At 52.3% G+C, this 25,144-nt stretch overlaps 11 protein-coding genes across 11 annotated transcripts; 8 read left to right on the top strand and 3 right to left on the bottom strand.

Annotated features, from left to right (window-relative positions):
* Positions 1–1,594: 1,594 nt before the first annotated feature.
* Positions 1,595–2,227, bottom strand: Z519_04532 (uncharacterized protein; the record flags this gene model as incomplete). Its single annotated transcript, XM_016762278.1, has 1 exon — positions 1,595–2,227. One exon carries the CDS (start codon positions 2,225–2,227, stop codon positions 1,595–1,597), a length of 633 nt encoding a protein of 210 aa, XP_016621225.1.
* Positions 2,228–2,445: 218 nt separating this feature from the next.
* On the top strand, positions 2,446–3,477 carry Z519_04531 (uncharacterized protein; the record flags this gene model as incomplete). The annotated part of the gene is made up of 1 exon (XM_016762277.1): positions 2,446–3,477. The coding sequence occupies one exon, from the start codon at positions 2,446–2,448 to the stop codon at positions 3,475–3,477; it is 1,032 nt and encodes a 343-aa protein (XP_016621224.1).
* An 899-nt stretch (positions 3,478–4,376) lies between these two features.
* On the top strand, positions 4,377–5,867 carry Z519_04530 (uncharacterized protein; the record flags this gene model as incomplete). The annotated part of the gene is made up of 1 exon (XM_016762276.1): positions 4,377–5,867. One exon carries the CDS (start codon positions 4,377–4,379, stop codon positions 5,865–5,867), a length of 1,491 nt encoding a protein of 496 aa, XP_016621223.1.
* A 631-nt stretch (positions 5,868–6,498) lies between these two features.
* On the top strand, positions 6,499–8,012 carry Z519_04529 (uncharacterized protein; the record flags this gene model as incomplete). Its single annotated transcript, XM_016762275.1, has 2 exons — positions 6,499–6,696; positions 6,759–8,012. 2 exons carry the CDS (start codon positions 6,499–6,501, stop codon positions 8,010–8,012), a joined length of 1,452 nt encoding a protein of 483 aa, XP_016621222.1.
* A 567-nt stretch (positions 8,013–8,579) lies between these two features.
* Z519_04528 (uncharacterized protein) lies at positions 8,580–11,741 on the top strand (the record flags this gene model as incomplete). Its single annotated transcript, XM_016762274.1, has 1 exon — positions 8,580–11,741. One exon carries the CDS (start codon positions 8,580–8,582, stop codon positions 11,739–11,741), a length of 3,162 nt encoding a protein of 1,053 aa, XP_016621221.1.
* Positions 11,742–12,233: 492 nt separating this feature from the next.
* Positions 12,234–13,241, top strand: Z519_04527 (uncharacterized protein; the record flags this gene model as incomplete). The annotated part of the gene is made up of 2 exons (XM_016762273.1): positions 12,234–12,320; positions 12,873–13,241. 2 exons carry the CDS (start codon positions 12,234–12,236, stop codon positions 13,239–13,241), a joined length of 456 nt encoding a protein of 151 aa, XP_016621220.1.
* Positions 13,242–14,048: 807 nt separating this feature from the next.
* Z519_04526 (uncharacterized protein) lies at positions 14,049–15,410 on the top strand (the record flags this gene model as incomplete). Its single annotated transcript, XM_016762272.1, has 1 exon — positions 14,049–15,410. The coding sequence occupies one exon, from the start codon at positions 14,049–14,051 to the stop codon at positions 15,408–15,410; it is 1,362 nt and encodes a 453-aa protein (XP_016621219.1).
* An 809-nt stretch (positions 15,411–16,219) lies between these two features.
* On the top strand, positions 16,220–16,860 carry Z519_04525 (uncharacterized protein; the record flags this gene model as incomplete). The annotated part of the gene is made up of 2 exons (XM_016762271.1): positions 16,220–16,258; positions 16,417–16,860. 2 exons carry the CDS (start codon positions 16,220–16,222, stop codon positions 16,858–16,860), a joined length of 483 nt encoding a protein of 160 aa, XP_016621218.1.
* Positions 16,861–17,128: 268 nt separating this feature from the next.
* On the bottom strand, positions 17,129–19,775 carry Z519_04524 (uncharacterized protein; the record flags this gene model as incomplete). Its single annotated transcript, XM_016762270.1, has 6 exons — positions 17,129–17,415; positions 17,542–17,995; positions 18,082–18,601; positions 18,654–18,852; positions 18,903–19,587; positions 19,686–19,775. The coding sequence occupies 6 exons, from the start codon at positions 19,773–19,775 to the stop codon at positions 17,129–17,131; spliced, it is 2,235 nt and encodes a 744-aa protein (XP_016621217.1).
* A 1,197-nt stretch (positions 19,776–20,972) lies between these two features.
* On the top strand, positions 20,973–22,019 carry Z519_04523 (uncharacterized protein; the record flags this gene model as incomplete). The annotated part of the gene is made up of 3 exons (XM_016762269.1): positions 20,973–21,280; positions 21,345–21,590; positions 21,659–22,019. 3 exons carry the CDS (start codon positions 20,973–20,975, stop codon positions 22,017–22,019), a joined length of 915 nt encoding a protein of 304 aa, XP_016621216.1.
* A 572-nt stretch (positions 22,020–22,591) lies between these two features.
* On the bottom strand, positions 22,592–23,458 carry Z519_04522 (uncharacterized protein; the record flags this gene model as incomplete). Its single annotated transcript, XM_016762268.1, has 1 exon — positions 22,592–23,458. One exon carries the CDS (start codon positions 23,456–23,458, stop codon positions 22,592–22,594), a length of 867 nt encoding a protein of 288 aa, XP_016621215.1.
* Positions 23,459–25,144: the final 1,686 nt, after the last annotated feature.

The following is a 25,144-nucleotide window of genomic DNA, read 5'->3' as shown; positions in this document are numbered from 1 at the left end:
GGGTGGAGAGGCCAACGCTGATGCCGGAGGGCTGGATGTGGTGGCTGTCGATGGGTTTGCAGTTAGCAGCGGACCAGTTTACTACTTTCCAACGACGACGCGGTAAAGGAAGGACTGCTGCTTTGGACCACAAATGGAGAGGTACAGAAAGTTTTGGACTTCGGCGTAATAAATTGAACCGACACAAAACGACACTCACAGAATACTCGTCGCCGCTCGGAGAATGCGTTACCACAGATCCCACTTCATCTGACGCGGGCTACATAGGATCGTGGGAATTCACTGGAAGGCAGGAAGTACAGTACCGTATCTGGCTTCTGAATCGTCCGTGGACGCAATAATAGTTTACAGGTTTTTCAGACTTGTGGTCCGTCTATTCTGTGGGTACAATGTGCTATGGCATATCTAATATCTAGTCGTATTCATGTTGAGTTGGCATCGCCTTTTCATCTATCCTCAGACTCGATGAGGAAAGGATGTAATCGATGAAACCGCTCGTATTTGCGTGAGTTGCCTCTATTGGCGTCTCTTGCCCCTGTCTTAATTACATATTGGGACTGAAAAGACGGCGTCTACAGGATTCGGCCTTTTCTCAACTGATCATTGTTGATACGACCCTCCAACGTCCTGCTTAGCACCAGGGAGGAGATGGGGAAAGAATTTCGGTGATGTGAATTAGGCTCCATGCGATGCATTTGATTTGGCCTTTGCACAGCCCTAGCGCACTATGGACCAGTTCCAGTCGAATGTGTATCCCAGCGAAGACATATTGAGTAGAATAGAGCATGGTGCCACCAGCCACTCGACTTCCACCGCTCATCCTATTAAGGCCCAGGTACTGAAGATGGCCCGTAGACCTTGTCGAATCTCACAAAATATGGATTGCACAAGTCCTCGTCGCTTATTATCCACGAGATGGCCACTTATTAGACGGCATCAAGCCACAGGAGATTCTTGCGCACGTCGAGTTTGCTCAACGCCCAAATACTGAATAGACGATAGGGGTCCCCTGAACTCAGTAACGCTATGAAGAGATTCAAGACATTCATTGTAGACCTGGCAGCTGACGGTGATGATCCCTGGAGGGGTTGTATGGGGGTACCGGGCGCATTTTGGATTGTATTCGTCTTGACTAGGAGGGTAGCCTTGTCAATCTTGTAGACTTTTTATTCCCGTTTGCTGACTTGAGAATTGTGTGGCACAGTTCGTACGCGGTTTGATGAAAGCAGTATGTGTTAACAGCTTACTAGCCGCGAGTTCTAGTTGCTTTTGCAAGTATTGTATGGTGTGATCGGTCACACACCATTTTCGTAGTCGGTCCATGTTGTTGTGGGCATTACTGAGAGTAATCCATGGGCGGTTGCAGATCGAAAGAACGCCCATGCCGAGAAGACCTCGAAGGGCTACTGTAGCCGGTTCGGCAGACATTGGGGCTGGCGAGTCCAGATGGAAGCAAATATGGCGCTGACGAAAGAGTGTTGAGCTCGCCGACAAAGCCCGAATGGGCCTTCAAACAAGCCGCTATTGTCGGGAGTTAGAAGCCCTAAGGATGACGGGTGTCTCACTGGCCACAGTGGGAGGGATTCAACATCCTTCACAGATCTTTCTGCAGCGCTTCCTCCAGGGGCTTGAGTCCATCGATCATAACCTCTAGTTTCTCATCCATCTTCTTGAGCTCGTCTCTCTTCCTGGTGTTCTCTTTGACCAACGCATCCTTGATCTTAACCAGCTCCAACCTCTTTTGCTCCATCTTCTCCCGCTCTTGTTTTTCATATTCGATTCTCAACGGCATCAACTCCTGCTCTGGCAATTCTGCCTGATCGGGGAACATTGCGATGTATTCGTTCAAAGGATGGAGTGGGAGGTGCATGTAGAGATGGTCGTACGCCTCGCAGGTCCCAATCTCGCCCAATAGGTGTCTCTGTTCATAGTACAAATTCTGTAGCTGTAAGAGTAGCCGATCAACTTCCTGCCTTGCCTCTGCCGTCTCCTGCTTGGTTGCTCGCGCTCCAAAGGCCGCCTGTCGATGTTGGCCTCGTAGTTTGGCCAGGTATGCGTTCAGGATCTTGTGCTGTTGTGCCAGCTCAAGTTTCTGCTCTGGTGTAGGGGTTGTCGTGGCATGTTCTTCCAGCCATGACAAGACAGAAAGCGCCTGTGCCAGAGTCGCATGGGAGGTTTGCAGTAGCGGTCGCAGGGCTGGATCTGTTATGAGATCGTCAATCGCCATCCTGGCAGCTGCGCTTGCTCGCTTGCTTTGTCAGTCAAAATCAAGACAGATGGTGTGAACGAGACAACCAGTCGAGCGCAGTTGACGTTGTTTGGAGGAGAGGGTGAAACCATTCAGCCAATCGGAGTGGAAATTCCTCCGCACTGGGAATTAAATATTTCGAAACGACAAACCACCTTTGACAACTATTTCTGCCCTCTTGTCAACCCTGCAAAGAGATGGCGCCAGATCGGGGACTCGAAGAGGCCATCACATCACTCGATCTGGGGACCCAACATGGCGACCCTACTACTGGCAGGATGGCTGCAACAGAGATGATCCCCCCTCACTTGTCGCATGATCCTGCTACGAATGCCAAGCGATCAGACCCTTTTCAGTTCGGACAGCGATTTTTGTCTGAAGACGATGATATCTTTGCCTACAATGCATGGGATCACGTAGTCCCTGACACAACACATTACGAGTACTGCGAGACCCAATATGCTGCGCAACGGGCCTCTCCCGTCTCCGACTTTGACCGGGCACGTTTCAACGAACACCCAGAGAAATGGTGGGACCTGTTCTACAAGCAAAAATCAAGTACATTCTTCAAAGACCGAAAGTGGCTCGTTCAAGAATTTCCTGTACTGAACGAGGTTACGAGGCAAGGTGCTGGTAGGAAGGTAATTCTCGAAATCGGCGCGGGAGCCGGAAACACTGCGTTTCCAATCTTGAGAATGAACGAGAATCCGGACTTAAAGCTCCTTGCAGTGGACTTCAGCAAGAAGGCGGTTGAGACAATGAGAAACGCAAAAGATTACGCAGACTCGAAGGGTGTAATAGAAGCTGAAGTCTGGGATGTTGCTGGGGAGAGCCTGCCGCCAGGTGTCGATGAGGGGAGTGTGGACATTGTCATCATGATCTTCATCTTCTCGGCACTGAATCCCAAGCAATGGCAACAAGCTTTGGTCAACATCCAGCGGGCCCTCAAACCGGGCGGGGAAGTATTGTTCAGAGATTACGGCCGAGGAGATCTTGCACAAGTCCGCTTCAAGGCTGGGAGATGGATGGAGGATAATTTCTATGTTCGTGGAGACGGTACCCGAGTATATTTCTTCGAGAAGGAGCAGCTTGAAACGATCTGGGGGAGTGCGTTCGACATATGCAATCTGGATGTGGATCGCCGGTTGATCGTCAACCGGCAACGGCGCATTAAGATGTACCGGTGCTGGATCCAAGGCCGGTTTCGAAAGAAGGAATGTACAGAGTAGTTGAGAAAACAGCATCTTTAGCGACTAGAATTGTTCTGGAGCGTTGATCTCTCTCCATGCTGTTTGGAGAGAAGGAAAGGGGGGGGGTTCTCCCAGACAGCGCAAAATATGGTCCATTCATCGATGAACCAATCCAAAAATATGAATGAGGATCGTGCCTGAAGGACTGAAGTGGAAAACGTAGGCGGGGAGGAGCAATGCCACAGCACATGTCAAGCAAGCACTTGTTGATGCATCTGTGCATTCAGAAGTCAGCCAGTGTACATTCAGAACGGCGGGGGATGGTAGAGGGATGCCACCAATTGGACAAGGCGTTGATTGCATGTGAAGATTTCCACTGCGGTGAGAATTCGAGGAGAGGCCAAGAGAGACCGAGAGAGCCCAAGAACATCTCATGCTGGTCATTTGATCGGTCATTTGATCGGGACACGATCTGACGAGCTGATTCCGCAGCAACCAGGCCCTCAAATGCTTGTGGGATGGATCAAATGACCAGGCCCCGTCATCCTGCACCTCGCCCTGCTTGGCCTGTTCTGCACCTTTCCGCATTTCCTCGCTGCCTTCCAAGACCCTCGAGACTTGTCAATCGCCACCTCTCAACCAACTCACCAAACCCCCCACCTAGAGACCTGACATGGGCATAATATCTAAATAGTCATAGTGTTCATTCTTTCCCCTCGAGAGTCAGTCCTTACCGTTCTCTACCTTTTTCCGCTTCCTCAGCGTGTACCTCTCTTCCTATGTCACTCCTATTTCTGCACGCGACACGTCGACTGCGCCACTGAGCAGCTTGCCGCCAGACGCCTACCACGCCTCCTGTTTGATCTCATTTCTCCTCGTTACCTTATCACGTTTCCTGCTGTCCTCCCAAGCTGCCGCATGACGTTGGCCTCAAGAAAATGTCCTGTGCGACACAAACAGTCACCTTCGAGTCCACTTCCGGCAGCCGCGAATCCAGTCCTGCGAGAGACCATGAACGCGCACAGCTCCTACCCCGAGGTCGTCGCCATTCCTACAATACCCTTCCCCGACGACGGCAGTCAAGCATCTGCAACGCAGATGCAATCTTTGTGCGAGTCGATTTGTTCCTAAGTGAGCTGAAAAGTAGGCTGGACAGGCTAGAAAGATACCGGCAAGACAGTCTTTTACACTTTGATGCTCAGTTGGAGCGAGCATATCAAGTCCTGAGCGATGTACGGGACTCGTGCGCACCGTCCCTTTCGGGCGAACTGCTGTGGGGTGCTGCGAGGCACCGTGCTTTTATCCTGGTTGATACGCTCGAGACTCGGTACAACGATATCATGCCGTCAAGAGAAACTCTGGAGCACAAAGCACAGGAAGGCATGCGCCTGATGGAATCCTTTCTCTCGGAACTGGAGTCACGGATGCATGAAAGGAAGAAACAATTCATTGACTCGGGGTGGAGGAAGGTCGACGACTCACTCAACGCCACTCGAGAGATGCTGGAGGACGGTCTCGACAAAGCGCTGCGGGCTCGAGATATTCTGGCCGAATCTGTTTCCCACGCGCTGACCCGAGCTGCCGAGACGAGATTAATCCACTACGAGGATCTCCCCGTGCCCTGGAGGAATAACCCTCACATCCTCAAAGGTTACCGGTTCAACAAGACACAAGTCGAATGCCTCACCACCATGTTCCACGCGCACAACGAGATGGTCAATATATGGTCACATACAATCGGCCTACTAATTATTCTTACCGTAGCCTTTTACTACTATCCTTCCTCGTCGACATTCCCTCTCTCAACCAAAATGGATGTCCTGATAGCGGCCTGTTTCTTTGCTGCAGCCTGCAAGTGCATGATCTGCTCCACAATGTGGCACACCATGAACAGCATCTCGGACAAGCGTTTGTTCGATCGGTTCGCTTGTGTAGACTACACTGGCATCTCGCTTCTGGTGGCGGCGAGCATACTTAGCACCGAATGGACGGCATTTTACTGCGAACCCATATCGAGGGCGGTTTATATGACTATGACCACGGTGCTGGGAATAGCCGGAGCGATCCTGCCTTGGCGGGAGAGCTTTAATCGAGCCGATATGGCCTGGTTTCGGGTGACGTTCTTCGTCACGTTTGTCGTGGTTGGCTTCGCGCCTGTGCTGCAATTGAACTACACCCGAGGGGCTGCTTGGACTTTCTATTTCTACGCACCTGTTGCGAAAAGTATCATGGTGTACTTTACAGGAGCTCTCATATATGCAAGTCAAGTGCCTGAAAAGTGGTGGCCCGGATCATTCGATTATGTTGGATGCAGTCACAATATCTGGCATGTTGCTGTGGTCCTAGGAATTATCTTCCACTATTTCGCCATGTTAGATTTCTTTCAGGGAGCATTCACGAGGGCGAGCGATGGTTGTTGTCTGGGATGATAAGTGTTGGCAGCTTTGGAGGCTCGGACGAGGAGTTGGTCAAGCATAGCGTGGTCGTCAGTAGCGATGCGTTGGCTCTGGACTAGCTTACAATGTTGGGCGGTTACTAGGTCCTGGTCAATTTGGATGCACAAATGAGAAGAGATCTATAGCTGGATCAAGGGGAGGTTGTGTGGGAATAATATATCCAAGCCTGATCTGAGCGTTGTTCAGATGAGCCAGCTTGCTACATAGGTATCGAGTCAGACTCCTAACTCCCGATATCCCTCTGGAGGCACAGATCAAGCCCATGCCCAATTCAGCCTCCAGACCCGAATACGAAGATTTCCTTTTCCCTTGAACCCCAAACTCGAGGCCAAGTCAAAAACCAAGCGAGTCTGACGCCTGAAATAATGAACTCCCCTTCCAAATTGAATAGCAAGGCAGATACATCTCCTTGTCAGACCATTCAATTTTCTATTGCGCAAGTTCGAAAGGGAGACATGGTCCTAAGACAACACGGCAGCCTAATGTCGAGAAGGGCAAATATCGTATCGACCCTCCTTCTGTCCTTTGCCATCCCCTCGCACCTTTCGAACGGCGACGGCACCAATACCGTGGTCCCCGACTTAGCAATCAATCGGCCTTGACCATGGCGCGGAACCTCCCTGCCGGCCCCTGGCAGCGTACCGTCCTGGATCAACAAAAGGTGATGCAGTCGGTATTCAGGGTCGCCCTCGAAGCTAAGATCGGAAAATCACCAACACCAGAAAAGACAACTGTCTATACGAGGAGATCCCACAAAAAGTCGCGGCATGGCTGCAGGACCTGCAAACAACGGCGAATCAAGGTAGTTGATGCTCCACGACTTTCCTTTCAGAGGCCGAGGACGGTCTAATGGGTTGGCACTAGTGCGATGAGAACAGAGAGGGTGGATGCCTCAAGTGCCAGAGTCATGGCATTGCTTGTGATTACAACAAAGGAGCACAAGTGCAGGGCAAGGCCTATGTCATCTTGCCCAAGGAGCAGGTGAATGGTCCTGCTCCTTCTTGCTCAAGTGATACTGGCTCCACTGAGTCCCTATCCTTGATAATGAATAACAGCAGAGGATCAAGTTCCAGAACTTTGACTCCCTTGAGCCTCCTCCTCAACCCGGCCTCGCCTTTTCCGTTCGAAGTCCCCGATCAGATAACTCCCGTGGTTCAGACATTCAACCATTTCGGCACGGTCACATATTGCTCCATGGGGTCTGATCTGGGACAAGAGATCATTCGAGCCACTGCTTTTGATCTTGCTCTTGAAAAGCCTTACCTCATGCATGCGGCTAATGGCATCGCGGCGGCACACCTCTGCCATCTCCTGCCCGCTGCTCGACATCCTGTTCAACACAACCAGAATCAGCTTACCAACTTCTACCACTTTCAGAAAGCTTTCCAACTCTTTCGTGATGAGTTGTCCGCTGGCGTCACGAAGGACAACATGAATGCCCTGATATCGACTGTGATGCTTATCTGCGTCCATCAATTTATGCTCACCGAACCGCTCCCGGACCCGGGAAAGAGTTTCGTCTACGCACCGGCAGAGCATCGGAGGGAGCGTTTGAGATGGCTGACAATCCAGCACGGATTCAACGCTCTGTATGCTGAACTGGGCGAAGTGATCTGGAGATCGGTCTGGAACCCGGTTTTTACCGATTCAGACTTCAAGGAACTCGCGGCCACGGTCATGACCGCAGAGGCCGGCGATGAAACCCATGTCTTGTTCCTTGAATTGTGCGAAATTGTCCCTGGCTCGTCAACCGACAACAATCCTTACTACGAAGCGCTGGAGCATCTCCTATTTCTTCGTCGACTGAAACCGGGGATGAAAACATTCAACAAATTGGTGACATTCGTCGCGGTGGTGGAAGGCGACTATCTCCAATTGTTGCTGTCCCGGGAAAAGCGAGCACTGTTGATCCTGGCGCATTGGTTAGCATTGATGATCGGGGTAGAGCAGTGGTGGAGCAGTGGGAGGTGCAAGATGGAGTGTACAGCCATCACGGCATTTCTGATGCATGATCAAGATGAGAGGGTTAGAGCCTTGCTCAGATTTCCAGCAGAGAGTGCGGGATTTGATCCAACCACAGCTGTACAGAGCCCAACTAGCTCGCTAGACATGGAGTAGTGGGTAGGACGATTAGCAGTAGTACCACCCCGTACCACCCAAATACCTTGGTAGGTCCCTTCTAGGCAGAATAGTCCATATGTAGGCTGTGCACAGCTGTGAGAAGTGGTTGATTTAAGTGCCTCGGTGCCTCTAGAGGCGCCCCCAGGGCCTTGTTGGATATTTAGGCTCGACGTCACCCAGATGGCAGCCCAGCCAAGTGAGGCGACATAGGGCGGTGCAAGGGCCAGCGCAGGCCAGTGAATGCCAGTGCTGGCCTCATCACGTGGAGGGGACTTGTCCTCAACTTGTCTTCGGTTCCAGCCTGAACTGCGCCCTTCTCAAATCAGCGCCCGAGTTGGCTTCTCTCTTTAAACCCGATGAGACTTCACTTGTTTGCCCTGTCCAAGCGATTGCAAACCAAATCCACGGTCATGAGACTTGTCCATGGACAACACTGATCACTTTCCCTCAAGCACGTTGGTCTTGTTTCATTTGTTCCATTGAAGACCGAAATATGTGTTCGGCGTTCTTGACACTTTCAACACCCGGCAAGACAATAGCACCGCGATTGACTAATTGTTCACTATGGCTGCCACTTCAGAAACATCACAGTCCTCCTCATTGCCGATTCTCGGGCCTGTACGAAAGACACTCTCGCCGTTCGAACTTTTGATCACTTGCAATCCACCGATCCTCGAATCACTCCTCGCCCAGGTGCCGACCGAGACCATCTTCAGGCTATACCAGACGTCGTCGTACCTACGGGACTTCTTTTCGAGATCTCCCACGTCCTGGCGATATATCTCATGGCGTCTGTATCAGCCTGCGGCCACCACCGCCTCTGTCACGGTCAACCTTTCTGGAACCGCGTCACGGCCATCGAGCAATTACGCCCTTGATCAAATCATCCTCACAGTCATAAACCCCTTCAGCACTAGATTAGCCAGCCTAGAGTTGGACAATACGGCCGTTAGTGGCACAACCTTGACGTCTACCGTGCTCATATTAAGGAGAGAGACTCTTCGCCACGTGTCGGTCCGAGGGTGCAAGAATGTCTCTTTAAAATACCACATCAACCCATGGCTGCAAATGCACGCCTTGGCTCGTGAATCCCCAGATGCCGGAGGGCCCCCTGGTTTCGAGACACTGGCTCTCAAGAGTTTATATACCTATCGATGCCGCCATCATAGGAGGAGACCCTATCTTCCGAGTAGTCTTGCGCGGAAGGAGAGCGACAGTGAACCCACTCACGAACTGGTCTTGACATGCCATAAACTAGGCATCTGGACAGATACCGCTTGGTGCACCACCCCCGGAGCCAGGTGTTATCGCCGGAGAGGATATGTGAAACTGCGCATGCCGCAGGATCCCAGGGAGGTCTGGGTGGTCTATGATCGTTTGTGGAGGAGCCGGAATTGGCTGGGCCCCACCGATCAGCCCAAAACCTATTCGTTAACGAAGAAGCGGAAATGGGACTGCAGGAGTTGGGAAGTTGACGAGGAAGGCATGAACGGCGAAGCCATTGGAACGGGCCTAGAGGGCAAAGCAACGCCGGCGCATCTGAGAGAGTCTCATCGAAAATTTGTTGAAAACATCACTTGCCACAACTGTTCGGTGGAGATCCTCGAGCGATGTGAACAGTGCTCTGTAATGATGCACTGTGTCGGATGCAGGAAGACGTTATGTGCCAGTTGCGCCTTCGATCGTCCTTATCTGCGAAACAAGAATGCTCCCGAGGAAGAGCGAAACAAGTTCTGGTGGGCTCCCGGTTACGCCGTCTCTCCGTGTTCCATGCAAGATCAAGACTTACCTCCAAATGGAGCGGCCGACGGCAACCAAAACGTAAACGCGAACACTCTTCCGAATATCAAGTTCAAATGGTGCTGTACAGAGCCACTCTTTTCGGGTGGTGGTGGCATTACCTTCAGCAACAGTTCAAATCGAGATAGCGATCGCATTCGCGCAGCACCGCTCCCAGCTGGACAAGGATGGGAGGACCCTGAATTCGATCATCATCTTCCCAACTTTTTCTCTCTAAAAAGTTGGCGGGGGCCCGGCGACGGCCCTGGAGGTGTTTGGGGGTCCATCAACGATCTTTTCGGCGCTGTCGAAGATCTGAACACCGGAGAACATCCCTCGTCAGTACCTAGGGTATTGTGTGATGAGTGCTACAGCTCCGAGCAGTGGAAGTTCAAATGCAAGGCTTGCTCGACACCGATTTGCATCAAACATGATATTGGCGATCGTGTCAAAGCCAGGATTTGCGGCTACAGAGAATTGTCTGTCGAGAAACAGGAGTTCAAGGCGAGCGAGAAGGCTTTAAAGTTGCTCACTATGCTGCGGCAACCGAAAAGAAAGCAACAAGCCGAAGCAGGGCAAGGGGAATCCGCCGAGATTGGGATCCTTGCCAGCTCACCGAAGGTCGGTAAACTTGCCGCCAAGTCGCGGCCCTTATTCCCTTCATTATCCCCGTCAACAGCAACAGGCTCTGCAACGCCTGAAGCTTCGGTGAACGCGGAAGCTGGAAGCGCTTTGAGACCATCGCGAACAAATCTAGTGGAAGTTGATCGGCCCCAGCGTCCACTATCACCGGCTTCGAGCAGCACCGGGCCACAGTCCCGATCAACGTCCCCAACACCCTCAGCACATTCAATACCCGCAACCCCTGAGCCGAGCTCCGCGCCTCGACGGCCAGCTCGACCTGACATTGAGTCACATCCCAGATGGCGAGGTTGTAAGGCGTTTTTCTGTCCGCCGTCGCGTTCCGCGCCAGGCGACCACAGGCGACGCTGTACAGCGGCCATGAAGCCCTGCATGGAATGCAAAGTCTATGTTTGTGCTGATTGTGCAAATACCCTTGATCCCCCGTGTCCTTGCAAGGGATGTCGATCTTCACAGATAGAAGGGGACAATAACTTATCTGCAAACGTCTCACCGAATACTGGATCGTCTGATACACCTTTGTTTTTCTGCCCCAACTGCCGGTGGGAGAGAATGCGATCTGGCAAATGCAAACGGAGGACACCAGCTTTTTTAAGTGCTCGGTCGTGGCATGGCAAGAAGACAAAGAAGCGGAAGGATAAGATGCGCAAACCTCTAGAAGCGCGACGGACGAGCCACGGACAAGGGGCGAGCCCCTCGAGCACAGAAGAGGCGATCGATGGGCTGGTGGAGTTCTTCTCGAGTCTGAACGTTCAATACCCTAGTGTGGGCCATCCCCAAACAGAAACGAGCGTGCCGTTGCGGTCAGATGTTGATGGCCAAGCAGAGGGCGGAAGCAATCCGCACGATATCCAAGAGTTGGAGGATATGGGCACTCTGGCCCGAGACTTGATCCGCCGGATCCAACGTTTGAGAGACCAATTTCCCCCGGGGTCGCTGGCCGCTCTCGCTCTCCCGGATATTCGTCTAGAAGACGAAGCAGAAGTCGCGGTTAGGATCGCACGCACGGCGAGCGACGCAGCTCGAGCGATGAACCCCCAAGCGTTGGCGATTCAGATGGCAGCAGAGCTCGCAGATGCTCACTATCACAGTGGGAATGTCGCTCTGCATTCTGTACCTTCGCCGACGAGTGAGAATGGTAATGCCGAGGAGCATCAGTTCGCTGTCGAGCAGGCCAGGAACCAGACTCAGGGTGCGCATGACAACAGAGCCGACCCCCCTGGACCAGCGGAGTTGCTCGAGGACGAAGAATTGCGGGATGAAGACGACGGACAGTTCGAGGAGAGGGAATCAAGTACAGAATAATGATATATGGCGTACACAATCGTGCTGAGAGCATTGCGAGATCTTTGTGTGTGTTGGGGGTTGTGAGGAGGGGGGTTGCAAAACATGGCGCGAGCGGAGACTGCGCCTTCTTTGATGCATGGAAGCAGGTGGCTAAAAGAACGGGAGTTAGGGTGGGAATTGGATGGGTTGGAGGTCAACTTGATCTCGATATGAGGAATTCTTTCTCTCCTTTGGCAATGACACGAAATGATCTTCCGCGCCTGGTGCGAGCTCGGTTCCACAACCTCCAAATTGTCTTAGGTCGCAACTGAGGCGGTCTATTTTCTCTAGACTTTCGGCGGCCGTGATAGCGAGGAGATGACAAGGGATCCAGGTGAGCACAAAGATCTTTCGAAGGGCACACAGTGAACCCAGGTATCACCCTTCCCCCTATTCGTTGCCAGCCTTGCACGTTCATTTCGCCCCTATGGATCCTCATGATATTTGCCGGCCTCGGCCTACTGGTTTAACATGAACAGTTTCCGGTTCACGGACGGTGGGCGATCAACCTCTGGTACGCAAACGATATCGAAGCGTGCACTGGAGTCTAGGGCGAAAGTTTGGCAGTTGCTATCCTTGCACCAAGGCTAATGACTCCCTTTAAGGACCTTTGCCTCCAGCCAGCACTTGTATAAATGTCCCACGCAGACACCGAACCAGAGAGTGCCTTCTCAAGCATCTCTAGCTCATCTCGATCCTGACGTCTACATCTCTCCCACACACTTGAACATCCATTCATTTCACCATCGATCACGTCATTCACGGAAGCCTTTGTTCATACTTACCGATCCGAACTTTACCATGGCCATCAAATCATTTCTCTTAGTCAGCCCGCTCTGGTTATCGCTTGCAGTCTTCGATGCCAGCGCCGACCCACCGCCCATCGGGACTCCAAATACTATGATGACGACGTTAGTCAGAGGGGCCTCGCCATCACCAACAGCGGCTGTCGCCATTGCAATCGAATCCCCCCCCGAGCTCTAAACCTGAGCGCACATGCGTTTGCGAGGCGCTCGTTGCACTGGCGAACTGGCGCCAGCACTACGACTAGGTGGCATCTCGCCCCCTAAGTGCTGGACGCGGGCTCCCAGTATCGAACGCTGCTGCTAGTGGGTGAACGTCCACGACCGGAAGTACAAGGACTACCCACCGATCAGAAACCGCAAGGAAGTCAAAACTGGGGAGTCGTCATGGAAGTGGCCGTGGGATCCCAAGGTCGACGTAAGGGGCCACCGCGAGGTCATTCTGCAGACTCTGGAGGGATATCACTCGAGCAAGAGGGAGCGCGAGCGCTGGCGGGTGGAGAGTGAGTTTGGTTTCTTGGGCTTCTACGAGCACCTGCACGAGTACGGAATTTGTGATGCAGACAAAAGTGGGGAGGCTCTCGACAGCAGGGTGGAGAGGTACGACCCTGAGGGAAAGGGCTATTACGACGACAGCCAGCCGAGTTATCCCTCCTGGGCGCCGGGGGGACTGTAGTTGAGTACTTTGTCCTCCACACAAGTTCCTTGTCCAGTGATCGACACCAGGTCGAAGGAAAAATAAGTAAAAGAGTACTCAACCCCGACGAAGTGGCCGCTGTGTCAAATAATACTCATAGCATCGATAAAAGATAGAGCACCACTACCTCCAAAGGTAGACAAAATACTACTTATGAAGGTCACCCTCGATCCAACAGCGAATTGACTTTATGTTTACTGCGAAGACCGTCTTGTCTCACTGTCTGATGGTGCCATTCATTTTTCATTAATAGGGCTTGATGCCTATTTGCGATACCAAGTCCACACTCCACCTTGGTCGTTCCTCCATGACATCCTCCTTCAGACCAGACTCTCTTTCTCGAATCATGCATCGCCGTCCGTCTTTATTTTCGATAGAATGAACAACAGCTGTCCTTCCCCTCTCTTAGACCAGACTTGTGACAGAATAGCTGCATTGCGGATCCTCTCTCTGCAGCGGGAAGCCGGCTCTGCCGGCCCGGACGGTTGCAGGTTCCGATCCAGCGCAACATTCAATAATCGGACGTCAAATGAAGGCCTCCATGCACCCGAGGTCTTTGCCAAAATTCGTTCCATAAGAACAGCATGAACTTGGAAGCTCATTGCGGCGGCAGCTGCTGGGTGGATTGTCTCTTCGACACATGCATCAGCACAGAGTACCTCCTCCACCAGCCTCTTCATATGGAGCAGTCTGCAAGAGCATCAAGCATTCCATTGCTCTCCACGTCAGGGGCATACCATTCAAGCGACTCATGAAAGGGCCTCTGCGACAGGGCATCGTTCCATGATGTCGCTTTCAATATCAATATCCAACGATGATGGGAAGCCCTTCCTGCCAGGTTCGCCCGTGTTGGGAGTCGTCAAGCTTGTTACCTATGATGACCAACCGATTGGCGAGCTGTCCATCACTTTCCGCGGCCGTGCTTCTGTCCTCTTGATCCATTCATATGGCGACATGACGACTTCAAGGAAGGACTATCAGTCGGTCGGCTACCTCTTCTCCCAGTATCTCAACCTTTACCAGGGAAAATATACGCATCGAAAAGGCAGTTACATGTGGCCATTCGCTTTCTGCATCCCGATTTCCGCCGCGCCGCGGGCAGTCGCCCCTAATTCGACAGATTTCTTCCATCCAGAACATCCGTGGAAGAATGATCGTCCACTGGGATTTCATCCACTACCCCCAAGTATGAGCCATGGTGGTCGTTTCCACTGTTCCATCAACTATACGCTCGAGGCGACTCTAGCTCAGCCAGCTCGGACACCCATCTCCTTGAACAAGACGTTGACCGCTAGTAAAGAAGTGCAAGTCCAGCCACTACCTCACCAGACAGAGTTGGACATCGGCGATGATTGGCCTTATACCAACTATCGACACAAGCTACAGTGTAACATTAAGAATGTGTCTGGAGCCTGTTCGCGGGGGATATTGTCGAGTCTTGGACGTTGTATACGGGGTGTGAAGGCGGAAGATCGCAAAAACCTGGAGATATATATCTCTGTCCGGGTCCCAAAAAGAATCCTCCTCACAGAGCAGCCTCTCTCCCTCATTGTATCAGCATCTGCCCACTCGATCGCAAAAGGTTCTCAGCCCGAGAGCGTCCCACTTGGCAATCATCTCACGGTCAAAAGATTTAAGTTGTCATTATGGCAATACACGCATGTCCGTGCGGGTCGTCATCATTCATCCTCGACTAGACGTGTCTTTGTTCGGCAGTCGTCATCTCCCTTGGCCGTTTCCGAAACTCCATCTCTGGGTCCCTGGCAAGCAGAATGCTCGGATGCGCAGACTTCCGGGGTCACTGCAACGAACCTGGCAGATATTGCGGATCTGTCGGTACCCGCTACAATACTCGTCCCGGACTTTTCAACCTACAACATTGCCAGATCTCACTCTTTGGAGATATCGTTCAAAATGCAGTATCTAAACAAGAAATTCAGCTTCTGTCTGGGGAACATACCGATCAGACTACTTCCGAACAAACACGTCTCAGCAGGTCAAACGGAAATGCGCCCGGAGGAGCCGTCAGTCAACGAGAGTGAACTTCAGGACGGTTGGATGGTGTTTTCCCCGGGGGGCGATCTGAGCACTAACGACGATGTAGCCAATATCTTATTAGAGGAACCGCCTCCACAATATAGGGCCTGACGATCCTATTGTCACTCTGATGAAGAACATGATTGAAATTCAGATTGGGAGGTCGCGGCTAGGATTTGTGGCGTTCTAGGGGAGACCGGTGATGCATTTTGAGTCAAGATGAGGGTGTCGACCTCCTATGCTGAAGCAATATTAATTTGTTGACATTTGTGAAACACGAGAGGGCTGCGTCTGCCATACAGCTGGCGAAGGTGTAGGCTTAGTGTCTGATTCCACTATGTGTACGCCTTCTTTACCATAAAGTCGTTCATTGTATGATGCATCGGAGAGCATAGTACTTGCCAATCAGGCGAACCAGGAGTTTTGCTAGTTTTGGTTCACAGGTTTGGAGGAACGCGACTCCTGTGGGTTTCAACTTTCAACTACAGGACTCCTCTTGATGCCCGGATGGCGGCCAGGCCTCCTAGTTCGTGTGATCAATCAGCGTAGTTCCAACCGGCCCGGAATCTGATGCGGAAGCACGAGGGGACGAGGCTGCTCGAACATGAACGGCGGTTGAAAATGGTGTCCCGTCCCACTGCGATGGTAAGGCAGTCCCGGTCCGGGCGGCTAGCACATGGAGATACACAGATCCTTTGAACATGGTCCCTGACAAGAAGGGGGAAGGACGGGATCTCTACTTTAGGACGTCACGCGGCGTTGAGGGGGTGTTGCTTCTTGAGGTACCCAGCCGGTCTCGAGTCTCGAGTCTGTTACTATATAAATTGCCCCAGAGCGCTCTAGCAGGTGCCCGCAGGTGCCTGTCCGGACTCCAGAAGGAGCTGTGCGAGAACATAATACAACACATGCGATCGTAAACAATGCTGGATAATCTGTTCCACGGCACATCGGGAAGCAAAGTAAGTAATACCACCAAGTATTACATGCATCCATAGCCTCTGAGAGGCCTTCCTTCAGCACGTGTTATTGGATTTCCGGTGTTCTCTCTCTATCTGTATTCTTCTACTTCCTCTACCCAATTACGGGTCCCTAATCTGACTTGAGTCTGGAGATCCAGAACCACGGGCCTCCACTCGAAGTCGCGCAGAGTCCAGTAGCAGAGCATCCCCCTGTGCCAGTGGACGCCGAAGCTGGATCCAGCGCTCGAAACGCTGACGTCGCGGACACGGACACGGACCTCATAGAGCCGGCTCCGCCTGATCCAGCCCAAAATGACGCGAGGGCTGCTACCACCATACAGCCTCGTCGGCGTCGGTCGTCGCGTCTGAGCGCACTCCTGCGTAGACGCTCTGCAGGTGGCGACCCCATCAACGGGAGACAAAACTCGGGCAATCCCCAGCCAGGACCAGAACCAGAACCAGGAGCAGAGCCGGAGTGGGTGTCGGAGTCGCAGAGGCCGGAGGTCGTTGTCACCACAGGGGGAACCAAGCATAAGTTCTGGCATGGCATCACCAGCGTGGGAAAGGAGAAGGTTCATGACGCTGGAGCTACGAGGGCTTGATTTTCATTGTTTGGGGGAAGTCAATCGGGTTTTGATATTGGGATAGGAAGTCGGGGCAGTAGGGATGAAACTAACGGGACGATATGCAATACAAATAATACTTGACCTATAATTCCTGGAGCCGTAGACTCTGTGATTGTGTTTACGTTAGCCAGCTGTATCCACAGACGATTTCTTCCGTCCCCGAAAAATACCGGCGACGACGGCAACGACGAGGCTCATCTTGCTTTTCTCCCTTCACGCTTCCCACCGGCCCTTCGAAGAAATTTCACAAGTCCTCCAACTCGGCGGTGGCGTTGCCGAAGAAGGGATTGTACTGCGCGTTGACGAACTGCGAAGACCAGATGACCGGCTCGGAGAGGTTGAGCGGCATTCTCTGCGCGCCTGCGTCGAACACGGTCGTGTCCATCATCGAGATCGGATACCAGTGGGAGGAGGAGGGGGATGCCGCTGCGGCGTGCGCGTTCTGGATGTTGTTGTTCACTGCCGCTTGTCCTCCCGCGCCGCCGATCATGGCGTTGTTGCTCATTTCTCCGGGGAGGCCGGATGGGCGGCCTGTTTGGCTCGCGAAGGGCAGTTAATATTCATTTCTAGGGGGGGAAGACATGTCGCTAAGAAGAGGAAGGGGGAAGTGGGTTTCTTTGTTTTGGGGGGGATTGGGTCAAACCAAACACTCCGTACCTTGAGGGTTGAGCCGGGTCTCTTTGAGGCCCTGCATCATCTTCTCCGCCAACCGGGCGGCATTGGAATTGGTACTCAACTCACGAAAAACGGTGAGACAGACGTCGGCGTCTTCGTCCACGGCAAGCCAGTCGATGTCTTCGACCTCACCCTCGTCGCCGCCCATACAGAGACTCGCTACTAACAGAATCGAGGTCGCGCAGATCAGGCATGAGATCATCTGCCACCAAGGAAAGTCGTAGATCAGCTGCTTCTTGTCCGCCACATTGTGGAGGAGGCGGGCGGTGTGCTGAGCGGCCACGACGCACTTCTTCTTCGACTGCACGATGCGTCCTCTCTCAGCTTGGTAGAAAGCCAACGGGTCGCGACACGAGCGCAGAAATCGCGAGGACGACAGCAACGGTCGGTGAATCAGGGCCTGCAGGTTGTAAAATTTGATGGCCAACATGTTCCTCTGCTCAGCATATTAGCCCGCGCCTTTGACAGAGCCAGTCTCTCATTCAGCTATGGAGAAGCTGGATTTCCACCTCGATAACTCACCTGGCGTTTCAATATTGTGGACTTCTGAAAAATGTGAGCGAGATCGAATCTCAGAGCGCGTGGCAGACTCGCTCGCCATTGCTGGAGATCATGATCCAGACTCTGAATGGTAGAAAGCGCCAGCACAGCATTGTCGGTCCGGTTGGGACCGTAGAGAAGGGAGAAGACCCGTCCGATGATTCCAGAGAACTGAATCATGGCAACGAAGTATTCACCATTGGAGCATTCCTGGTCCTTTGGGCTCAGGTTCCTCTTAGACTCAGCTGTGCCATTCGATATCGACATATCAGAGGCTTTGGACGGATATGCGACTTTGAAGTCCTCGTCGTGAATGGCTGGAGGCCGTCCGAGCTGCAACGAGAGCAGACGATCGAGGACATAGAGTGAGTACCATAGGCGCCGGCGATTCTCAACCACTGAAACTCGCTCCAAACTGTCCGATGCCAGTCGCTTGACATCCTCTGTGTGGAGACCGATACTTTGAGAGCTCCTGACTGCTTTCCCCAAAGTTGTCCAAGCCCTAGGTGACAGGGTTGTTAGGTCATAGCGATACATACGCTGTTCAAACTCACCGATCCGTTTGACAGGTTGCTAGCAGGTAAAAACACTGGGCAAGAAGTGCAGCAATATAGTCCATACCCTGTTCTTTTTCATTTGACTGTGAAATGGAGACTGCTTGATCGAACCAAAGATGATGTTGGTGAAGCTTAGAGCTTCTCTCGCATGTATCGGCAAACGTTTCGTAGCACGCCCCAATGGCAAAAATTGTCACTGTGGCGCGTGAGCTCAATCCACCATACACCTCGGGATGGCGACCCTACGAAGCACAGATAGCCAAGGTCCACGAAAATTCTGCAGGGAATCAGAACCCCAGAAGGCCTCGTACTTTTGCCTGAAGACGGGCTCCCAAATGAAAGGATAAGCCATGTGAATGGTGGAGAAGTAGATTTCAAGAAACTTGTCCGCAATGGCTCTGGGAGGGAGAGATTCGGCTGCGCTGTCTGCACAGGCCGTACGTAGGGCTCCATCTTGTTCGTAGCTATCAAGCTGCGTCGTCGAAGTATCGCCCTCAGACTGTTCAGCCTCGGAGCGAAGAGTGAGCGCCTGCTTCATCGTGTTGAAGAAAGTGATGTCACTGGCTTCGCCTAGAAACCGGCGCGACAGGACGGAGGCTGACTCTTGGTCAGGCAAAGACTGACTCGGGGGCGACTGGTTGGTGGTGCCAGTATCTGCCGCTTCTGGCGACAAGGAAGGGAGTTGGATGGCTGATACGCCCAAGTCGATGGCCTTTCGGTCGTTCTCCGGGAGACTGTTGCGCAATCCTTGAATGAGAAAGTCGTATCTTCTGATGGCTTGTCTCAATTTCTGGATCTCGCCATTTGCGGCAAGGAGGCTTAGTTGCGTCTGGCGGCTCTCAGAATGTCGCCTTCGGGTCGAAGGGACGTTCCAACGACAAGAATATCCGTAGCCCGCGCATCGTCCGCAGACGGGGCGTTGGCCGTCGCACTGTGCAATTCAAGATTTAGACCTCTGTCTTTTTGTATTACTCAAGCACACCAAACACAGGCAGCATAAGCACTGTAAAATCATGGGTCGGCTCCCACCTTGGATTTCAGGACTCGACAACTGTCACACGCGCGGGTGACGCGCCTTCGTTTCAGTCCCTCGATATTCTGCTTGCTTGACTCGGCCATTGCGACAAGCTGCGAGGAAGCCAATGCCTCGATATGTGTTATATAACCGCACCGTGCAAATCAAACGATTCGTCAGAGGGTGTAGTTGCAAAGACGAGTGGTAAGGGAGACAATCATGTTCTCATATTCTCGTGATAGAATTTTCTGCGAAGGGTTGCTGACAGGATCGCAATATCTGACCATTCAATTGAAGGTGGAACTGTCCACTCATCGCGTTGACTTTGCTGTGATGCTCTTCATTATGCCACGTCGAAGCCCCTCCCGGTTGATCCGTCATAGCCGCCGTTTCCGCCGTCTCCGCCACTTCCGAGGATGCGTGAGAAAGCAAGGCGTCCTCTATTAACTTTTACATTGGAAACCTAATACAAATATGGCCAACCATTGAGCACAACTAGAAAAGATCCCTTCACCGCTTCTAAATGAGGCGTTGGTGGCGTCAGGAACCTTCCCCTCCACCTAGTGTGACTAGATTGTTTGCATCACTCTTCTGTGTGGGTTTCGTCCACCCTGACACGATCCGCTGTGTGCTTAATCATTTGGACCCTTGCGCGTGTGGTTGGTTGATCGTAATGTCGTATGCTGAGAATGTCGATGACAACTATGGGTCAAGGTCTGTATCGGGTTATTGTACGATAGGGATATTACTGGTGGCAATGAAGAAAGAGTCGATCAGGCTGACGAGGCTCGCCTATCAGCTGGTGGTCGTACTCGCAAAGCTATTCTTGGTCAACTACCCCGTAGAGTGCTCAGCAAAGGAGGTCATGAAATCATCCTCTCCACACCTGCTCGAGACTTCTGGGTATTTTATTCTGTCGCGGAGTTGCGAACCAACTGCCGCAGCATTTACTCTCACCCAGATTTGCACGGAAGCTTACTGTGTTTCTGATACGAACTATCTGCTCAGCCGAATGTCAGCGACAAGAGTGGGACATACCAGGATATACCCAGGGTGTTGCGACTGAACTGATGATTTGTTGCGTTCCAGTTTGCCTGAATGAGGATTGCCTGTCAGAATCACTATACCGAAATGCCTGAACCTGAAGACTGTCGTTTGGTATCACATGCCAAATCAATCACCCTCCCAATGGTTATATGCGCAGTCTTGCTGCTCATATTTCGCTGTGCTGGAGCGTTGTTTGAGCCCACCACACCTGCAGAGGCTTTCTTTCAGTGATCAAACTCAGCTGGTCTATCCAAATGGCTATCAAGGACTCTTTCCTCGCCAACGGGACGACTCATGTCGTCCAAAGTACGCTAAACTACTATCTTGATCCCTCAAAAGGTGGTGTCAAGGAGTTCTACCCCTCCACAGCTGGAGCCTTTCGCAGGAAACACGACCCGCACCCCATCCAGATCGCAGATATAGGAGGCTTCGAGGAAGAATTCAACCTCGACAAGCAGGGTTTCGCGATCTTGCAGCACGAGACTGAAGAGAAACAATTCACTGACGATGAGGAAGTGAAGGAACGTCTCTTTTCTGAAATCACCGAGCTCTTGAAGAGAGTGTATGACATATTTAGCTGCAATTTGTGCTCGTATCTTGACCGGATGACTGATTGAGGACGACAGGACTGGCGCCACCCAAGTGCGTCCATTCTCCCACCTAGTCCGTCGGGATCGGTGGGAAGATGCTCAACGTGCCTGGGAGGGGAAGGAGGACCACGAAGTCATTCGCAAAAAGGTTCCGGCACGTTTTGCTCATGTCGATCACTCCTATGTCGGTGCCGAGCAGATCCTCCGTGACAATTTGCCGGATGAAGAGGAACGAGAGCGGCTCACAAAGACGAGGTGGGCAATCATCAATGCCTGGCGTCCGTAAGTATATTTCGACCGCAGTGCGCGTCATGGAGAGAGAAAAATGTGAAGTTGACATGTCCAAACAGCATTCGCGAGGTAACACGCGACCCCCTAGCTGTCTGCGATGCACGTACAGTTGAAGACTCAGACCTCGTCGGTGTGACAGCGCATACACCGCCACCAGAGAGCGGCTCGGTCGAAGGCGTCTCGAAGGGGAACAACTTCGAGACTTGGCTTGTCAAGGCGAATCCGGCCCACCGCTGGTACTACAAGAGCCACATGACGCCGCAGGACGTGCTGCTGCTCAAGATATTTGACTCGAAGAAGGATGGCCGCGCCAGGAGGGTGCCGCACACATCCTTCTACTCGGAGGAAGATTACGGGGATCCGAGAACCAGCGTCGAGATCCGGTGCATGGTGTTTTGGGAGAATGAGAGTCGCGAGTAAAATGAACTACGGGTGAAAATGTGCTGAGAAGTCGGCAGTCTAGAGTTTGAATAAGGACTACAGCGCTAACCACATCATCCATATACAGTAGGCCATTAATGGCTGGGCTAATATCGAATCTCCACCGTCATAACCAATCTGCAACAGCAGTGAAAGAATTGTTGACTTGCAAAATTGACCTTGGCCACGGAATGAAGTTAACAGGCCAGATGAAGTGCAGTCTTCAGACTACCCATCACCCAAAATGTATTGGGCATGGTCGACTAAGAATTGCCGAGAACAGCAGCAACAAGATGGATGAAAAGGGCGTCATCACGAGCACATTATTCCGCGAAAAGAGAAAAATAGGAAAAAAACTCCTAGCTGAAAAACATCGAGATATTGATCAACCAGGCTCCATTTGACAAATTATGCTATCGACTATCGAAGAGAAAAGCTGAGTGCAAAACCTGTGTCGGGTTTTCTCCCTGTTTTTCATGGGACCATCTCCGTCGTTACCACGTGCGCTAGTATGTCCAACTTTGCCAGGTAGAAGCTATTAGAGAAATGGAAAAATAATCCCCTCCAGAAATTTACAACGCAGCAGCGAGACCCACGAGGGCGAGGACACCGAGCTCGACCTTGGGGAGCGAGGCGGCACCAGTGTAGGTGGCGGGAGCGACTGGGGCACTGCTGGAGTATGGAGCATAGCCCCAGGTCGAGGTTGACACAGCAGCAACCGGAGTGCTGGTGCTGACGGCGGCAACAGGGGAGACAGAAGTCGAGCTCCAGTCGGCCCAGGTGACGGCAGAGCAGGTAGGAGTAACAGTCACGGTGGCCGTAGCGCAGCTGGTCTTCCAACCGCTGGCTGAGCAGGTGACAGCTAAGCTGGTGTATGGGCTGCAGGTGGTGGTGCTGACAGGGGAGACAGGTTTGCTCGTGGTCGTGGTGGCGCTCCAATCACCCCAGACTTCGGAGGTGGTGCTTGTCACGGCGACGGGCTTGCTGGAGGTCGTGGACGTGGCCCAGTCTTCCCAGCCGGAGCAGAGCGAAGAATCCCAGACGGTCAGGGTGCTGGTGGTGCAGGACTCCTTCTTCCAGGAGGTAGCGCAAGAGACAGATGTGGAGATGGTGGAAGTGCAGACAGCCGGCTTGGTTGTTGTCGTCGTGGTAGTTGTGGTGGAGGTTGTCCAGTCGGACCATAGAGCCTCGCAAGCGGCATCAGTAGGGTAGATGGTGACGGGCTTGGTGACGCAAGAGTCAGACTTGCCAGCGACGCTGCAGGAGACAGTCGAGGTGGTGGTGATTGGGCAGTACAAGGTGCTGGTCGGCTTCACGGGCTTCGAGGTCGTGGTCGTGGTCGTGGTCGTCGTGGTCGACGAGGTCCAGTCGAGCCATGGGGAGGAAATGGCAGAGCCAAAGGCAGAGCCGACAAGGGCAGCAACGACAGCAGTCTTCATTTTGATTTTGTTGAACTTCGGTTGAACGAGTGACAGAAGTTGGTTTAATTGAGCAGGAGCTAAAAACGAATGACTGAAGTGAACTTGACACGCTTGAGGAATAGAAAACAAGAACAGTCGGAGTGGTGGAAGATATAGGCCTCAAGTACTCGAAGCCATGAGCAGGTTTGACCCAAAAGGGGCCGGGGCATCCAGATGCCTGTGGAGAGGCGCGCAGGCGCAGCGCCATTCAGAATTTGCCAGCCAGCAAAAGTTCTCATGGCAATTTCACAAAGGAAGTTGGAGTCGGCTATTCCACCGCCTAGAAGGCACCAATCCTTCGTTAGGGGATGGGACCAGCAAACTTTGACTCACAGAAACAACTCAACCTCAGCCATAGGAGAAATCAGCCTTGAAGCCGGAGATGGTCGTGGATCAGGTGCGAGTGGATCGCGGGGGCCAGACTCATGAGACCTCAGCGCGTGCTGTGCTATGCAAAGGAAGAGAAACGTGCCGTGATTGGTCTGCTGTATGGGAAGAAGGGAGTTGATTTCCTGGACACGAGCTACCTAATTCCATACCGGGGAGCAAACAATAGCTGATTTGCCTGTTGTCGATTCCAGTGGATACGATCATAACCCATCTTTTGCCTCCCATAGCGGTGAAGCTGCCATTCACTATGTTCTAAAGGGGCCGGGCCTCCTGTTCCTTTCCTTTTCGACACCGGCAATCTCTGTCCAGGGGGAGATCAATCCTGTTGTTGAATTTAGCATGAGCCAGGCATGAGCGAGCACATTGCCCTGCAACCGTGGGGAAATACGCGGCCAAGTGGGGAGGCGAAGAAAAGCGGTTTGTGTCGAAGCAAAACAAAAGCGAGAGGGCCAGAGGGCCAAAAGCAAGAAAAAGTCCAGAAAACGGGTTTAGTAGAGATGAAACATCCACAGGTCTTAAAGGGTGTTGCATTGCCAAGAGGGCTATTCTCCGCCACGAGGCGGCTGCAGCCTATGTGCGGCGATCCCGAAATGAAGCTCAATCTTGCGGCAGTATCGGGCAGTATCGATAGTGGATTTAAGGTTAAACGCTAGTATGAACTATATAAAGGGGACCAATGAGCTTGACAGGCTTGTGGAATTGGCCGCGCTAACTGTAATTGTCCATAACCTGGAACCTCGAACTCGCTTCCGGATTCGGCGGGGCTTACCTCATTGTTGCTTTCTCTCACCCCTGGACATCCATGTGGCCACTGCTGATCGGCCTAAGTACATGCGTCAATCCAGAGTTTTTACCATCACGCCAGCCAAAGTCCGGAGTATAACCTGGGCAACGCTTTGACATGCTTTTTCATTCGACAGTAACCGCCCGAGTGGGGATGAATCACGGCTCGAGTGAAATAATATCAACAATGAGGACGTTGACTGTCTCGCCGTTTACCCGTGCAACTCATTTTCATCGGATTTCGATTCTGCCGTTGCCTACAGCTAGGTACGAGCAGGTGTAGAGAAGCACCACGACTCGACTCTACGCTCGCATACCTACCATAAATTAACGGCTAGTATCTTTACTACACTTCAACTAAAAGCTGTTGTTGGGCAGTTATTATCCAGCGTTATTACTCGGTACACAGTGCGAATGGGCGGCTTGGCAAAGTCTGTTTCACTCGTCACTTTAAACTTTCTTTTCGCATCTGTCTTCCGCATCAACTTGCAA

This window comes from Cladophialophora bantiana, assembly GCF_000835475.1.
Source record: "Cladophialophora bantiana CBS 173.52 unplaced genomic scaffold supercont1.6, whole genome shotgun sequence".
NCBI classification, from domain to species: Eukaryota; Fungi; Ascomycota; class Eurotiomycetes; order Chaetothyriales; family Herpotrichiellaceae; genus Cladophialophora; species Cladophialophora bantiana.
Note: the sequence above shows the minus strand (reverse complement) of the source record. Positions and strands in the feature narration are given on the sequence as shown.